General features: G+C 34.3%; 1 protein-coding gene across 2 annotated transcripts; it reads left to right on the top strand.

The window, feature by feature from the left end:
• The first annotated feature begins 6,713 nt into the window (after nucleotides 1-6,713).
• On the top strand, nucleotides 6,714-17,415 carry LOC128245098 (uncharacterized). 2 transcript variants are annotated; one of them, XM_052963316.1, is made up of 2 exons: nucleotides 6,714-6,816; nucleotides 11,287-17,415. In XM_052963316.1, the coding sequence occupies exon 2, from the start codon at nucleotides 11,291-11,293 to the stop codon at nucleotides 12,197-12,199; it is 909 nt and encodes a 302-aa protein (XP_052819276.1). In that variant the 5' UTR covers nucleotides 6,714-6,816; nucleotides 11,287-11,290; the 3' UTR covers nucleotides 12,200-17,415. The 2 variants fall into 2 exon arrangements, with proteins under 2 accessions (XP_052819276.1, XP_052819277.1); XM_052963317.1 differs by lacking the exon at nucleotides 6,714-6,816 and adding an exon at nucleotides 8,504-9,282.
• Nucleotides 17,416-18,848: the final 1,433 nt, after the last annotated feature.

Raw genomic sequence — 18,848 nt, 5'->3', positions numbered from 1 at the left:
TTATTATTGTCATTAGAGAAATCTGCATTTGTGTTTTTCCATGGCATTTTATTTGGTTTTTCTTCCAGGTAGGCAGGTTTTCAAAATTGGAACTTGGCGCTAAGCAAAAACATCACTGACAAATTCTGCGTTAAGATAAAACGTTGGTTTATGATATAATATAAACACAACATAAGCGATATCACATGTGTTAATTTAAACTATTTGCCGACCAGTCTCGTTTCCTGATCTTTTTCGAGAAATCGGCCCCAGGGTAAATAGAAAATATAATCAATTATAATATGTATGAATATATACAGTATAAGTGATGTAGCTCACCTACACGAAATATAGGGAAGAATGCGGAAAAGGCCTTATAAAAGGTTAATGTAATTTAATTCAAACAATAAGAAATTAACAAGAAAAACTTATCGGATCAGAGTTGTATGCCTTTATAAAGAGTTTTGACATGAAAACACTGAAATCCACAGCCAATTTTGCAACTTACTTCGCAATAGATAGTGTTATTTGTAGCCTTTTTATGCTAAGGTACAAGGTACATTATCTATTTGCTTGTACAATATTGAAATTGTCACTATTTATATATAAGTTGTTTGTACATATTTATAAATATCACCTTCTCTGTGGAAATAAAGATTAATTGAGTTGAGTTGAGTTGGTATGTTACCATATGACCTAAAGGAAGGAACAAAGGAGTAACAATTAACGTTAAACATTTGTTCAGACATTCCAAGATACTAAATAAATGTGTTTTAAATACTTTAAAAAAGTATGCAGCTTACATATCCGCTGCTAGTATGTGTTGGCAGTGTTGCATTTATCATTAGTGACATTTAACAAATCTATTACAACCTTGACTGCCGTTTTCATGATTTGAATGCTTCCGAAGGATCTATCTTTCAAAATGTATAAATAAATGAAAAGGGTTATTAGACTGAACCCTATTTTATACTTTACAGCTTTTGGCTGCAAGTGTAACCCAGGCGATTACCCATGTCTTGGTGGAAGTAAGTGCATCCCTCAAGCGAAGTTTTGTGAAGAGCAAGGGGACTTAGATCCGTCTGATGCAGACTGTGATATGGGGGACGATGAAAACACCGCCTTTTGCGATTATCCACCACAGGACGGATAATAAACAACTATTGTTTCATTCTTCGGTTATACGCTTGGCTGTACTCAATAATTCATTTGATATAAGTTGATTAATAATCGCCTTGGCCAAGATATAATGACAAAAAGTGTTTCACAAAGGGTAAAAAATAAATAAGTATTCAGATAGCCAAATTACATACGTTCCATAATAGAAGAGTCATGGTGTTCAGTTTTGAGCTCCAGTTTTTTATTTCTGGATGGTTTAAGTATCAAGGAATACGGCGATGTTGTTTTTTAAATTGTGTGTTATATATTAAAATGCTTTTGATATTGTGACAGAATTCTTCTATAATGCTTTTTGTAGCCAGGCTTTTTGCACAGTGCCATATAAACAGTTATGGGCCAAAGAAATGACTACATTTCTTTTTAAAAAATAATGAGTTTTAACGAAATATGTCATGATATTATTTTCAATTTGACTGCTTGTAAATGGCCTACCATTTTTAGAAGCCCAAGGAAGCAAATAAAAGTGTTTTTTTTTTTTCTAACACTAAAATTCACAACCAACAAGGTCATACATATTTTTTTAAATCATCTAGATGAATTTCGAAGTGTCTACCAATGAGACAAACGCACACTATTTACATATGAAGTTCAGTTACAAACCTAGTATAAACAGTGATAAACATCCATGACATCTCTTGCTGCAAAAATGCTTACAGAATACAAAAATGCGGTATAAGATATTTAATATTTCTAAAGACAACAATGTAATTGTAATTTGATAATCAGACCTTTTAAGCACAGTTTTAAGTTGAAACTGTCAAAGGTGAAAATTCATTGAAATAAAATGGTTTCAGTTAGTATATGTTTTAATTCCCCATTGAACACCAAATGTATTATTTTCACTGGTTCAGTTGTTAGAAATAGACACGATGTAAATGTACCATGTATTGTAAGTGTCTACGGATGGGACATAAAACTATTTTATGTGATGAACCAAGCTGCATGCATAAGATATTCTCTGATTGTATTCACAAAAGGTATACTGTATCCAGTGACTAATTTCTTCAATGTTTTAAGGAAATTCCAACTTAGAAACATGTTAAATTAACAATAACCAGGGCTTTTTCTATCGTACCCACGGGTTCGACTATCAGACCCTTCCCAAAGAAAAATATATGATATTTTTTCCAATCGTCATAAAATCCCAATTAAAAGTAAACAACAATAATAAAAAATATGTATTTTATTTTTACATGTCCTGGTTCATTCAACATAAAATTATGTGATGAAAAACATTGGGATAACTGAATTCAGAAACTTCATCACATTCAGAGATCAGTATGAAAATTAGTATCTGTCATGATTTATTGCAAAAGATATGTAAACCCCAAAAATTATATTTTAGCTGTTTTAGGTCTTTTGAAAGGGAAAATAAACTAATATCCTCATCCGCAGGAGACTAAAAAACTTGTTCTTTTAACTGTAAAATTTCCTAATTTAGGCGTAATTGCAACACAAATTTTCCCAAAATGGCTTTTGTCAATGACCTTTTCTGAACTACTTAAGAACTCCAGAAAATAAATAATTCATATGCCTTGGCCAAAGTCATTATCATAACTTGAGATTTGATGTTCTCTCCATCAACTAACTTTACATCTTTTTTATTCGGTACTTATCTGCACACATCTACTGACAAATAAAATGTCTAAACTTTCTGAACTGTTTATCAGGCAGTCTATCTTTACTTGTCTATCTTTGTTCTGGTTTCCACCTCTTTTCATTGGTGTGGTCTATTTTCCCTGTTGGTTGCCTTACTTGTAGGAGAGAAGCAATCCAACTACCAAAGCTATGGTTTTGGTTATATTCCTATCAAGCACATATTGCAACACATTGTTGTATGCTGTCTTCTTTTCTTGTGAAGTACCACCACGACTCAATTTCACATCCTGTATTCTTCTTTTAATATTGTTCAAAATAGTTTCGCTCAGCTTTAATTTTCTTCTAGCACTCTTTGGTAAAATAACACCCTTTTTCTCCAAAAACCTCTAAATTGCCTTTTATCCACGGTTTAGATAACGTCAAAGTAATTCATTGAGTCTATCTGCCCAACTACCTGCTGGAAACATTATAATTTTACGAATTTTCTTTAAAACATCACCATAGAAATCGGGATGAACAATACAATTAGCAATCAGCGATTGAAGACTACTATTGTACTTTGATATAAGATTATAATGACCATTAACAAATTTTGAGAAAGTTTCCCTTAATTTATAATATCTGAAACCCTGTTTTAGAAGTTATTCCAAATAACAATGATTTTGTGTAAATTAAACGTTAATAACTTCTGCATCGTTTGTTCATTAAGGTATAGGCCTTGACCTTGAGACTCTAAACTAAACCTTCGTTATCATTAATCATTGCTTTTTGCGTTCGTTCCTGTAGTTCCAAATGATTATTAGTAACCCTTTTAAGCATTTACTGATTAAAATATATACTCTTCATTGCTTGCAGGAACGTCCATAAACGGTATGCCTTTAATCGAATCGGCTTAAAAACTACATTTACATTTGATGAAGACCGTCCTAAAATAGTCCAAGTTAACTTTTTATTTCAATATAGGTGAAGAAATGTGATAAAATACGCCCAAAATGCACTATTGCAGACTAAAATTGAGACTACCCCTTCCCACCGGTTCTGAGGGAGGGGCGCAATAACTCAAAAAGTTACGCCCCTAAGTTACGTCCCCTAACACGTCAAATCCTGGATCCGCTCCTGAATTCATGCCGACTTCGTTCCCTCTTATTACCTGAAGAATTGAATTACGCATAATATACTAATTTCACAAATAAATTAAACAATATAAGCCAGTACCTATACCCTGCTCTAAAGGGAATCGCTCATAGCAGTTTGTGAAATGTTTTTATTACGAAATAAAATGTGCCAAATTATTAGGAGTGTTAAAACTAAGATACTGACAGCTGGAAGCCTTCAGCGAATGTTGACATTTGCTCGATTTCGTCTTTGAAGACCACATATTTCAATCGCGTTATCAACAGCATTACGTTATTTCATTGTTGCGTGATTGATTGCTTGATATTATCCCGTGATGATATCTATATATTCGTAAAAAGGTCAAACTAACATTCTCTGCTGTTTTAGTCCTTATAGCATAATGGATAAGTGTCAGTATACTGTTTTTTCTTGACCTTACCGGCGTCGGTTTGCATCCAACTTAAACCAAAATATTTTGTTATACTTCAATTGTTTTTTTCTACCATTTCGATATTATAAAGTAAAATAATGATAAAATAAGTGTTTTCAGATGCATAATTAAACGGGAAACATGCATGGGCGGGTAAAGGCAAAACAAACACTACTGAATGTGAGACATTAGGATCAATCAGGCAAACTCTTCTGTAATCAAAGCGCGAAGCGCTGAAAGACCATCTGCGGGCAAATATGTGAGAGTTGCAAATTTGATTTGAACTATGGGAATGGGTGAAGGGCACATAAATAAAGGTGAAAAATATGCCAACGGCCAAGACCGCTTGTGACCACACTGGGCGAGGAAACAAACATATCTTTATCTATTTTAGGGCGTCTTGTGTCATTTTGTTTATGTAAATGTCACTTCAATCGTCGTAATACGTACCCCTTCCGCATGTATTTAATGTTACAATGCACGCCCCTTTCAACCGTGTCTAAAGGGTTTTCGCTGCTTTGATAAGATATCATACAATAGGAAAATATAATACATCATATATATCATTTCCTTTTTTGAACATACACGTTTTGTTTAATGAAAATAATTTCTTAACAAACAACTCCAGCAATAATTCCATTCAAAATGCACAGCGTATCACTTCAGTCGACGTAATGATCCCCATGTATTTAAAATTACAATGCATGCCCCTTTCAATCGCTTCTAAAGGTTTTTCGGTGCTTTGATTAGATATCATACGTAAGGCAAGTTTTATGAACATACACGTTTTAAATGTTTGAGGAAAATGATTTTATTTTTACGAGCAACTTTAGAAATAATTCCTATCAAAATGCAGAGCTTATCAGATGGGTCGTTTTCCCGCGGTGAGGACAAACATGTAGTCAGTTAATGTATGTAGAAACTATTTTTAGAAAATCTTTCAGTTTATGTAGTTGAAACTATTTTTAGATCATCGGAAATTGTCTGTTCTAAGAATGGGAATATGATTGTGCTTTTTCAAGTTTTACTGATAAATAAATGTTATTTATGTGTTACGTAAATATCTGTGTAGAAATACAAATACTGTTATGAAGGCTTCGCACACTTTAGATGTTTTACAGGTTAAATCCGAACTATTTTGCTTCATCAAGCGTATGCATGACTCACTGTCGTATCAGGGCATGTGTGTTGGAATAAATTGAAAACCTTATAAATGTCCAAAACAATGGTAAGAATTCACCGGCACGAAGCTATTACGCAAAAAAATATAAACATCTTATTAGAAAAGTATACGCCTAAAATCATAGAATGAATAGTATTTTGGAATTGTATAGCAGGCAAATGATAGTATTTGAAGCATTAGCAACGCGAAATTGAGATACAACTACTTAGACTATCAGACAATCATTTTTGTTTCTTATCTCATTAAAGTAATATCAAATATACACCATTACAAATAAGCGTGCTTCAGGGTCACTACAGGTTATAATAACAAACCCTGCAGGCGATGGGACACTTGCGGTCGATAATAATTTCTAGAATATCTTGGGCTAAACTCAGAGTGAATATCAGTATGTTACCATTATACCAGAGCCTCCATTATTTTGACCCATTAATCTGATAAATATAACGATCTAAATATAGTTATATCCTGCTAAAAATGAACGCCGGGATACAGAAATACAGCGCGGAAATAGCCGAACAAGAACTCGTACTCGGAACGCAATACAACTAATTTTTTTTTATGATTTCGTCGTCATTATGCTAAACATAGATCGCATTGAGACAAAAAATGGGTTAAAACGACATGCATAAAAGTAGTTCTTTGGAGTTTGCGGTCTTAAGACTACCTGCGCGCATACATTTCGATAAGTTTACATTTCTTAAAGATACTGGGACTGGGACTTTTAACATAAGAATATGTGTGGTTAAATTTAGATAAATAGATGAATGTTACTATTATTTCTATTCTAAAGCAGATTAAATATCTTGAAGTTCTAATATGATTTTGGAATATATCTCTTTTTTTCTTATTAATTGAAAAGATTTATAGATGCTTCTGTAATACGGGCCCTGGCATTCCTCTTTATACAGAACAGTTTATGTGTTTCAACGGGAAAGTGACTGCGACCCCTTAATTGACAGTCACTGAGTGCGTTACCACTAGACTACGTATCTGCCTTAATGTGAACACGCTTGACTGTACTACATTCAGGGATCGCAGGTATACATATTGATATATATATATATATAAATTTTATACAACATTTAACAGCATGAAGGTTCATTCCAGTAGCCGTCCTTGTCGCAGTTGATAACCGCATGGTTTGCTGAAATACAAATATACACTTTATTACGTATTGACCAAATTGGGGACGTTTTGACTATATATGACGTTTTAACCTAGGGACGTTTGACCTGCAAACAATTCCATGCGGAAGTAATTCGGAATGTCGGCAAATTTCATAAATATTTTTTTTCTTTTTCATTAAACGTTTACTTTTAACATAAAGGTGGGTATCATTTTGTTTTATTTCATTTATAAAAGTGTCAGTCATCACACGCATCTCCCTGGCCCTGCGCATACATGTGTGTACCTTTATCTTGTTCTCGATTTCTCTTTGCCTTGAAAGTCTGAGTAGGCTTTAGCTCCAATGGGACCCTTCTTTATTATTTAGACATTTTTACGTTACCTAGAAGGCTACAACTTTCAACTTTCACAAAATTCATTTCAATTTTCACAAAATTTCATTTCAATTTCACAAATAAAATATGTGTTTCATTGTTTACAACATGTCGGTAAGCATCATTAGGATAAGAGGAACTGCCTAACACCTATCCTATCCCAGGTCAGGGGGTATACCGGGGATAGCCGGGGAAATGGGCCGTGTTCTTACCTTTCAGGTGGCCCTGCAGTGCCGGGTGAATGTGTAGGTTTTGTCTTCGCTTTAAATATAGCGGGGAATGGGCCTTATCTAGGGTCCTGGGGTGCAGGAGCATTTGGCGAGGAATTTACCATCTGTTTGTCTTTGCAGGGCGGGGATTTTAGCCGGGGTTGGCAGGACCGAAAGTCAAAGTTCCCGCTCTACCCCTGACCTGGGGGGGCCGTGGTTACAATTGACTGGTGCATAAGTGTTTGATATCAATTACAACTTTTAATTACTTCTGAAAGCCTAAGAATGGGGACCAATGGTGGTGCTTTAAATCACTGCACTGTATTTACTACCAGACATTCCCAGTACTTTCAGTCTGCTGGTCATGAATAGTTTAAATAAGCTGGTCTGGTGAAGTTTCCAAATTTGTCAATCCAACTATCTAGTAGTTTTTGAAACATCTGAAAAATGTTTACCTTTTTCGTAAAATCCATAACATTCTTTTCATTTTACACCTCTGAGTAGGCAAGGTACTTTGGTAATCAATTTGAAATAGGGGATACAGCTAATAACAGATCTTTTCAAATTATGGCATATGAATTTGTGAAATCTTGCAAAAACAATTTGATAACGTAAAACTTCTATTTTATACATAGCAACCACATTTTTTGTTGAAGATGTTGTTTTTATGTTGTACTTTTTTTTGGAAAAGTGACTTATCTGTACATTTATTTACATTGCAAGTATTATGTAAATCATTTCATAAAACTTCTGCTTCGCACAGCAATTCTAACTTTGAAGTATATCGAAATTGTTACAATCGCAAAGAAAATCTTAAATAAGCATTCAGTTTATTTACGTCAGGCTCATAAAACTTTCCATTTTACTTAACCCACTGGCCTGGAAGGTTCTGAGTCTTTTAGCGTAGTCTGCACATGATTATGGACACAATAGTCTGCCAACTTAAAACTTCGTAGAAAGACTGATGGGTTTCTTTTTATGTGGACTAGAGTAGACTAAGACGCCCTAAATTTACATATTGAACAATGTATAATTTTACACATATATTAACTACTTTCTTGGCAGCACCAATGTAAAAAACTTTTGCACATTATGGCATCAAAATGGATAGTTTTTCAAACAAAATAATGACTTCAAAAATTATCAAAACAGTCAAAATTCCAAGTCTTCAAAATTATACAAAATATATTATACTCATGCAATTACCGAATGGAGATTTTATTCTTTTGTAATAAAAACTTTTTCATAAGTGATAGATGTGTAAATTAACAGATCATTCAATCTGTGAATTTACAGATTATTTGTAAATTATGCATTTACTTTGTCCTATTTATGGGAGTGAAAAGTATAGCATTACTGTTGTTTTGTTGTTGTACATGTATGTATATTATGTTGTGTTTCTGTTTTTAAAGTCCTCATTCTTTGGAGATAATAAAGACTCATCATCACTATTGTACTTGTAGATGTTGTCAAGTGCCGTGGACTCTCTTGACTAAATCAGAGCTCAAGATTTTAAGATCTTTAAGAAATTAACACTTGAAATTGCTGCCACTTTTTTACGATTGTATACACCTGCATTGAATTTACTAAAGGTAGCGATGTTCCGATGAGCGATAATAATATAATTGAAAATTGATTGGTTGGGCATGAAAAAGGTGACCATTGATTGTATTTGGTCATAATTTATAATTGATTCAACTGGCGAGTTTTTTACTTCTTTCCTCTTGTTATCTGTGTTTAGTTAATTTCCATCAATTTTCTCCTTTGAGCTCATTTATACATTTGTAAGTGTTCAGATGTTATTGTTTACAGTATGGCTGAAGAAAAAATAACACTTAATAACATAAGCATACATGTAGTTAAGGATAACAAGTTATTGTGCAAGAATAAAACTTCAATTACCTGTATTGTCAAGAAATTATTGTACTATCTATAATCAGTTGAGTGGAACCGATTATTGGCAGTCAAACTGGACCCAATTTCCAACATTAACTTAATGAGACATTGACCCTTACGTCCGGCCCTGAGGCTCCGTGATTTTGAAGCTGTGGAGTTTGTGAGACTCCCCAAAAGCTCAGGAAGACGGTAAATAAAAATGAATGTATTTTTGTATGCTTCATTATTCTTTGACGAAGTTTCTGAAAACTTCCCTGGTACTGAGGACTCCTAATTGATTTGTTAAGCAAATGAGCTTAAATACTTATTTAGTCGTGTTAAAAATGATTTTTTCTTCATGCACTTGACCGCAGGGTTCGAATTTAACTTTGAGGAGCACTCGCAAAATTTTGCGAGTGCATTTTGAGGCAACTCGCAAAATGACAAATCAACTTGCAGTTTTATTATTTGCTTTATTCCCTTATAATATTGTCTAATTAAAGTAGAAATTAACACCTAAGACATATTATGAATATTAAAAAGTATCAATCTTGAGTGACTCGACTACTAGAACTTGTTGATGGCTTATTCTATTTGGGGGGTATGGAAAGACTCGTCTGATGCTGGCAGCTTTTTGATAACAAAGCTGTCCAATAATTTGACATTGTTCACTTTGTATATTTACCCACGCCATCGGGTAATTTAATACCCATTCGACAAGCACGCTACAGATTTTATTAAGTCTCTAAGTATTAAAAACAATAAAATAATAAATTTAAAATAAAAAAGCAACAGTAAATGTAGCGTGGATACTTTGGACCATGAAATATATCGATCAACGAAGTCTATTCCTTTTGACAGTTGGGCGGAAATATATTCAAAGGATGATGGGGTTTACATATAGTGCGCAAAAGCGCTAAATTTAGCCAATGATTGAGCTAGGTGATTACATCATTCGTATTTACTTTGTATTATGCACGCCTCGGAGCATCCCGGAAAGATTCGAGATAAAACTCGGCCTTTTCCGTATTTGTTCTATTTTTGAAAACCTACTAGAGCGTGACTCCGTACTGTCTTCTTTATACCGGCAGTGTAAACATGCCACTTATAGGCTGTTTACACTCGACTACATAGTGGAAGTAAGTTCATGTTTATTCTACTTTCCTTTTAACATTTTGTGGTCTAGAAAAAGCCACTCGCAGAATTTTGCGAGCTTGAATAAAAGTCACTCGCAATTTCCAAATGTCGCTCGCATTTTGCGAGTATGCGAGTCTAAATTCGAACCCTGTGACCCGTTGATTTGATTTTTACTCTTGTCTTCTTAAACATGTAACTTGGTAGTCCAATGGACTCCTGCTCAGATACAGTTAGTTCCAACATTTGCCAGTGGATTTGACTATCTTTTCAACTCTGTCTGTCTATTGGTATTGAATAATCAATTGGCTGCTGTTGGAGTTAATCAAAGTTAATCAATATGCATTTCATCAACATTTTAAATTGATTTATTAACAAAGGTTATATTTATTTTGGTTTTTACTTTTATCATAGAAATGCTTGAAAAGGAGACAATTTTGTTAATCTAAGACAATTCTCTTGGTAGAGAAGTGCTGCTTAATTTATGTTGATAATACCTTCTCTGAAAGTAGTGCAGTGGTTTTGTCAATTTTGTAAACTCCATCCGTCTGTGTACAAAATAATTGTGGGAGTATCCATTGGCAATTGCTCAATATAAACTTGAGCAGCACTGTTGATTTATTGATAGATCATTTATGGTTGACTTTCAATCATTGATCTTTTGGTCTACAGTAACATACTTTACTATGACAAATGAAACTTATTTAATTTATGGTTTTAGCATGGTTAGTTTGCAAACAAACTAGTTAATTTGACAGGATTATTGATTGAAATCCTATCCAAGAAAAATAATGCTATTAAAAGGGTCTTATTCGTAGTTGTGGGTACCAGTAATCTTTTATTCTGCACTCTCTCTTCTAGAAATCCTGGCTCAATCTATTTCCATAATCAAATTACATCATTCATTCATTGTAGTTGACACTTAAGTTTTTTCAGAAAGTTTTATTGATAAATGTCATCATATTATTTCTTAAAAGTAAGCTGATTTATTTATAGAGCAGCAATGTTTTTCAGAGTTTTGTTGTAAATGATTTAATTCTGGTCTTGAAATGTAATCAGGGGCTCTGAATGTCATTTCAGAGCTATGGGTGACGACATACGAGCAGACAAATCTAACACAATTCCTCGGAATGATTACGAGAGTGATAGTTATGCACTCAGAAAAAAATGCTTGGTAACATTCATAACACAACCATTACCAATGGGTGCAAACGATAATGGGAAAAGAACTAAAATGATTGAGGATGAGGGCTCGAAACTAGATGGAGAAGAAGTTGATGTGGACATATTTGAGCTATACAAATTTATTAACAGTCTACCGGATATGAAGCCTGACTTTAAGTTGATGAGGAATCATACACTAAATGAAATAGACGAAAAACTGCAGAAGTTGGAGACGAAGGGAAATCGGTATGGCTCCTTCATATTTGTCATTCTCACATACGTACATACTGAGAGGGATGAAATTCAGGTTGAAAATAGGGGTGTGATGGTGGATCATTTTTTCGATACGATCAAGTCATTCGAATCCATGGCAGCAAAACCTAAGCTCTTCCTGATTCAAGCTGATGACCTGCGGATGCTGAAGCCTACAACCACAACTAAGGCTGAAGCATTTGATCATAAAGAAAACACCGAAAAGATACCTACTGATGCTGACAGAATAGTCTTGATGTCCACAATTCCCCAGGAGTTGTCCAATCGAGGACAGGTTGCACACCGAACAGAACATGGCCAACTTATCAGACAGACCTCGGATGCCTCAAAGAATCCAAAGATGTCGCTTCTTGTTCAGGCTTTCATTGATGTTCTCACTGAAAACCCTGACACGGATTTTCTGTGCAACACACCTCTTATAGTTGGAAGAGTTGATGCGCTTGCTGAGGACTTGAAGAAGAGGTTGGGGGCTGATTACATTGGCTATGACATTCCGGTCCCAGTGGTAACTTCCACGCTGACAAAGAGACTGTTCCTAGGCCGGAAGATTGTTTAAAGACCAGCATAGAATTGATGTTCAGTTCTTACTGTTGAATGGTTAGGCCATTGTTGAACTGGTAGCTTTAAAAGTACAATCATAACTAATAAACATTTTTGGATGACATTGTGTCATCTAGTTAAGTCAAAATGATTTTATATAAATGTTAACATTTTTTTTCCATTTCAAACTTAAACTGGGGTGATTGTTCAGAACTCTGATAAAGTTAACAACATTTTTAACAAAATCGTTTTTAACTTTTAAACATGAACTATTTGACGATGTGGTTATATTTTTAAATGAAACAAGTACAGCTGAAAAAGTTGTCTGAAATCATTTAAGAAACAGGGCAATTTCTAAGAGTATCCACTTAACTTCCAGTACAGTAACAAAGTTAACAACAATGATTTTAGCCATGTTGTTAACTTTTCCAAAGTCCTAAACAATCAGCTGATTATCATACAGACTTTGCAATATTATTATTCTATATAGTGGAAAGAATAAGCGAAATGTTACACAGCATGCTATTCTAGCAGGAATAACAACATATGCTGCTTAAAGTCTGTCCTGTAGGGCAAAACATTCATAGTTACTTCCCTGCTCATTTGATGAGGTTCCTCCATACTCACTTGTTGAGATACCTCCATACTCACTTGTTGAGTTACCTCCCTGCTCACTTGTTGAGTTACCTCCCTGCTCACCTGCTGAGTTATCTCCCTGCTTGAGTTACCTCCCTGCTCACTTGTTGAATAATTGCTGCTCACTTGTTGAGTTACTGCTCACTTGTTGAGTTACTGCTCACATGTTGAGTAGCTGCTCACTTGTTGAGTTACTGCTTACTTGTCATGTTACCTCCCTGCTCATTTGTTAGTTCTCTCCCTGCTCACTTGTTGAGTTCTCTCCCTGCTTCCTTGTTGAGTTTCCTCCCTGCTCACTTGTTGAGTTATCTCCCTGCTCACTTGTTGAGTTACCTCCCTGTTCACCTGTTGAGTTATCTCCCTGCTTGAGTTACCCCCCTGCTCACTTGTTGAGTATTCTCCCTGCTCACTTGTTGAGTTACGTCCATACTCATTTGTTGAGTTATCTCCATGCTCACTTGTTGAGTTACCTCCCTGCTCACCTGTTGAGTTGCCTCCCTGCTCACTTGTTGAGTTACCTTTCTGTTCACTTGTTGAGTTATCTTCCTGCTCATTTGTTGAGTAACCTCCCTGATCACTTGTCGAGTTACCCAATGCTCACTTGTTGAGTTACCTCCCTGCTCATTTGTTGAGTTACCTCCCTGCTCACTTGTTGAGTTACCCATTGCTCACTTGTTGAGTTATCTCCATGCTCACTTGTTGAGTTACCTCCCTGCTCACCTGTTGAGTTACCTCTCTGTTCACTTGTTGAGTTACCTCCCTGCTCATTTGTTGAGTTACCTCTCTGTTCACTTGTTGAGTTACCTCCCTGCTCACCTGTTGAGTTACCTTCCTGCTCACTTGTTGAGTTACCTCCCTGCTCACTTGTTGAGTTACCTCCCTGTTCACTTGTTGAGTTACCTCCATGCTCACTTGTTGAGTTACCTCCCTGCTCACTTGTTGAGTAACCTCCCAGATCACTTGTTCAGTTACCAAATGCTCACTTGTTGAGTTACCTACTGCTCACTTGTTGAGTTACCTCCCTGCTTCTGTCTTGTATATTATCGTTTCTGGTTTCTGTTTTTGGTGCCCTTATTAACTTTCATACAGAAAAGTGTACAATGCTGTATGTTGTAAAAAGCAAAGCTTTAAGTTTCAAACATATAAAATAAATCCTTAAATATACATGTCTCAATTTTAATAAAACCATTTATTGTAAAGGTCTTAATTCTTACAAAAAAAGTAATGAAACAATCGTGGATATTATGTGTAACTAGCGATTGAAAGGAAAATTATTCTAAAATAACACTTAAAAAAAATAAAATTACTACTACATGTAAGCTTGAAATTAAAAAAAAATTTGTTTATGACAGTATTTTGCATACATATCTTACCTAGAACATGCTACTATATATACCGGTGTGAAAGAACTTCTATAAAACAACATAATTCTAAGTATAGTTATTGTTAATATTGTTTGCTCTTTGGTTTTAGTCCTTAACTAAGGTACTTGGTAAAGTTAAGTGTATTGTTAAGTTTGTTACATTTTGTTTTTTATATGTTGTGTATATTTTTTCTGATGTTGTTATTGTTTTTAAAAAAAATTAAAGATCTCATTATTTCTTTTACAAAAGTTCAAATCAACTCGTATACAAGTCATTGTTTAGTAGAGCACAAAAACAATTTTGTTACTTTGAGCGTTAACATACACATCTACACACTTACATATACACACTCTCAAACATTCACACTCTCAAACATTCACACTGTCACACATACACACTGTCACACATACACACTGTCACACATACACACTGTCAAACATTCACACAGTCAAACATTCACACTGTCACACATACACACTCTCAAACATTCACACTGTCAAACATTCACACTGTCAAACATACACACTGTCACACATACACACTGTCAAACATTCACACTGTCACACATACACACTCTCAAACATTCACACAGTCACACATACACACTCTCAAACATTCACACTGTCAAACATACACACTGTCACACATACACACTGTCACACATACACACTCTCACATAAATACACTCACACACATAAACACACTTGCAGACACCTCACACATGTTCAAACATACTTGTTTTTTTTAATTGCTACAAAAAATGTTGGATAAGACTATTTTTTTATAAGATTATTTTAATATGTATTATAGTTTATGTGCCATGCATTGGATAATTATATTAAAGGTTTTAAGGTTTTAGTTTCAAGATGTTCCATTTCATAATGTGGGATTCATATTTATCTTTATGTAGTGCCATTTGTTTAATTGTTTTATTTTTTGATATGTATCATTTTTAAAAGTATTAAAGAGTTTGTACACCTGATTGGCACCAAAAAAAACAAATCTCAGGACAATTAGAATGTGTAACGCTTTGTTATCATAATTGTTAAAAAAGTACCAAAATGTAAGAAAGAATTGTGTCGGAGACCGGGTTCAAACCTGTGTCGCCAAAATTGCAATCTAGCGTCGTATCCAGCGATACGACAGCTTACCCTAATTGGGTGACATAATTAAGCTATACACCTACCTCGGTAATATCACGTGATAACACGGACTAGCCAATCACGCATAAGGAATGAATTCTACCTGGTAGACATACCGAGTAATCTTTTTTAATGGAAAAATATGAAATAACTGCTAAACCTAAGTTAATTGTAAACTATGTGTTACTTCAATTAGTGAGTTTCAATGCATTGAACACATCGATACCAAGTTTATGTCAGTTTTCAACAATTTTCTTTTTTCGCTATTTTGTCATACGGAGTACAGCCCCTTTAATTTGGACATCAGTTATAAATTTGAATGATTAGTTAATTATTGTTTAAGTATTATGTTTAAGTGACAGTGATAAGTGTAGCAAGAAGCAAGTTGTAGACCACAGAGATGGGTCCGGGATTAGTAGTAAGGGGTGGCGGGGGTTGGGTATGTAAAAGGTGGACATCTCCCAAATTAGGCTGCAACAAGAGGTGGATCCTGGTTTTGATGTTAGAGAGGGCATACTTTTGAGGTGCACTTTTTGGTACCCTCCCAAATGAGGCTCTTAACTGAGGTTGTTCCAGGAATTGACATTATTCTGGAGGTGCACTTTTTGGGGAAAGGTCATTATCATATTAGACTGTAAATAGCCCCCAGCCCCCCAAAAAACAACCAGCTTGGTTCATTTTTGTACTATTAATGCATAATTAATCCTACATATTTACACGAAATGTTCACAGGACAATTTCAGGGGGAGACTGGGCTGGGTGCTCCCCCTTTTGAATGCACTGGTGTATTTTATAACATCAGAAAAACTGATGGAACAAGTCGTTTAAATGCTAAGTACAATCATTTTCAGCATTAAAATGTTTGTTTGTTTTTATGAATTGTTATTTTTATTAAGATGTGTAACTGTTGATTGATGTGTTTCATCAAGGTTTTTAGGGAAGTACATCATAAATTTGTTAAGTGCATAATATATTTTTAAGTACATCAAAAAAATAGTTTGGTTTGAGTTTTTCTTCATTAAATGTAAATAGGAAATCAGTGTGCTGTTATAATACTGTCTATCTAAAGTCTGCTTTGAGTACACAATTTATCTTAAGACATTTAATAAAACATGGATATATTTATTAAAAGTGTAATGGTATGGCAACATTTATCTATTAAATATCACATGAAATCCTTTGTTACTGAAATGATAAAAAAATAAAAATAATGATATTTTACGTAAAACTTTGTGATATTTTTTTTATTTTAATATCACATTAAATGCAGTGCCATTCTTTGTTGACATTCAGTAAAAAGATGTTTGCATCATCATACTTTATTTACAGTAATTTAAAATTTACTTGTGTCATAAATATTCACATGGAAAGTTGCATGTAGATGTGTATGTTATTATCTTTGCATTGTTGATCTGTATGTTATAATACATAGAAAGATTGACAGCGAAGAATTTCACAGTTAAATTTAAAACTTATTTTCTTGTTAAGTACATGTAGTTTAAAATAAAATATTTAAGGGACTCACTCATGTTTTAGCACCAAACTTTATTTCATGGTAATTTATTTGAAAACACTCCTATAATAATTATTTAACTCTTGAATATTGAAAATGAAGAACAATCAATAAAATTCAGTGTGAAAAAACCCTGGTTTTGTGGGGAGTGAGCCCAAGCCGGTGCAGTCAAGAATATTTAAAACTGCTTGTCCAGGAGAACTCTTACATAAATTGAGGGATAGTTTAACCTTTTGTAACACCTTTTTTGTAAAGGCGTTACTAATGCATTAAAAATCATGGACCTCAAAGAAATATCTGAGTGAATATCAACATTTGTTGAAGGGTTCCAGCAAGTCAGTATCTTAGTTTTAACAATCCTAATTATTTGCTACACTTTATTTCGTCATAAAAGTGCATTTTACAAAACATGAGCAAGTCCCCTTAAATGCCTGATCTTCATGCATGTTACTGTACTAATTTTCAGTCATCATTTTGATTTCATCTTATATAATGTTACATAAAATGTGCATTTGATGTATTATTTCATGTACTATAATTTGTCAAACTAAAATGGTGATTAAATATCTTAACATACTGTTGGTATTTTTTGTCATGCCACCGAAGGGAGGCATATATCGTGGCTCTGTTGGATCGTATGACTGTCTATCAGTCTGTCCTTTAACATCTTGTCCCAGCTTTAACTTGATAGTCACATTTCAATCAAACAATATAGAATTGTATGTAAAGGTGTGTCTAACATAACATTCATGCTCTGACCAAAAAGGTCAAGGTCATGCTAGGTAGTCAATAGAGACCAATAGGAATTGCATAGTCACAGCTGTAACACTATCACTTCTAATCAGATTTTAATCAAACTTTACATAATTGATAAGACTCTTACCTTGTAATCTGCGAACAATACCCTTGATACCGTAATTAAATACTCACTGTTTTACAAAGTAATATGTTAAAAGCCATGTCTTTGTTCATTTGTTTGACCCGGATTATCATGTGGCTAGTACCGTAAATATCTGCATATAAATGGTTTAATTTTAACAGTTAAGAATGTTTATATCAGGTTGGTTCGGCATCATGTCAGTTGCACAGAAGTATGGAAAGGTGTGTCATGATGGAATTTTATGATCTTCAGACACAAAGGTCAAGATAACACACTATGTTCAATGAAGTCCAATAAGGATTTTATAGCAATTATTTGTATCCAGGCTGTAACTCTGTCACGGTTCGATTTCAACCAAACTTAAAAAAACTGTAGAATGTGAATGTGTTATGCATAGCTTTTAGGCACTCATCTCAAAAGACAGTCACACTTTTTTTTTGACAGGCACATTTTCATGTCTTTAACAAAGAGAAACCTGGTTTTTAGAATGACGAGCATCGCACTGGCGGGAGGGCGGCATCAATCCCACCTGTTGTATCAAATAATTTTAGCTAGGTTTGACATATAGTGACCAAACTTGGTCTATAGGAAGATTTCATGGAAAGCGTTCATGGGATTGCGTTTGGGGCCCATTGGATCAAGGTCAAGGTCACTGTTATTATAAATATAGGTTACACACCACCATTGTTATTCCCTATATAATTCAATGTAAAATTATAATTTTTAGACAACATTTAAAGGTATTTAGAGCGAATGCAGGCTATGATAACCACATATATTCTTAAAGTACAAGCTTTAAATTACCTTTTAAGCCAATAAAAAAGGGGGGTCAAGTTATTCCTAAGAAAAATCACTCCACTTGAAAAACAAACTCTAAAAATTGCACCGTCCGCCATGACAGTTCTTCCAAAATGACCTTTCAACTATAGGGCAGCGGTTTATGCTTTAATCTCTACTCTAAATGATAAATCAAGCAAGAATAGATACTTAAGGTATAAACGTTTCAGGAATAATGAAATTTTTGATTGACAGTGTATTGAGCATGTAAAAACATGTCTGCCAATCATAAGAACATTTTTTTTTATTGAGAATTTTCCACACAACGGAAGTACATATGACGTAATGGTGAC

Source organism: Mya arenaria, chromosome 8, assembly GCF_026914265.1.
Source record: "Mya arenaria isolate MELC-2E11 chromosome 8, ASM2691426v1".
NCBI lineage: Eukaryota > Metazoa > Mollusca > Bivalvia > Myida > Myidae > Mya > Mya arenaria.
Note: the sequence above shows the minus strand (reverse complement) of the source record. Positions and strands in the feature narration are given on the sequence as shown.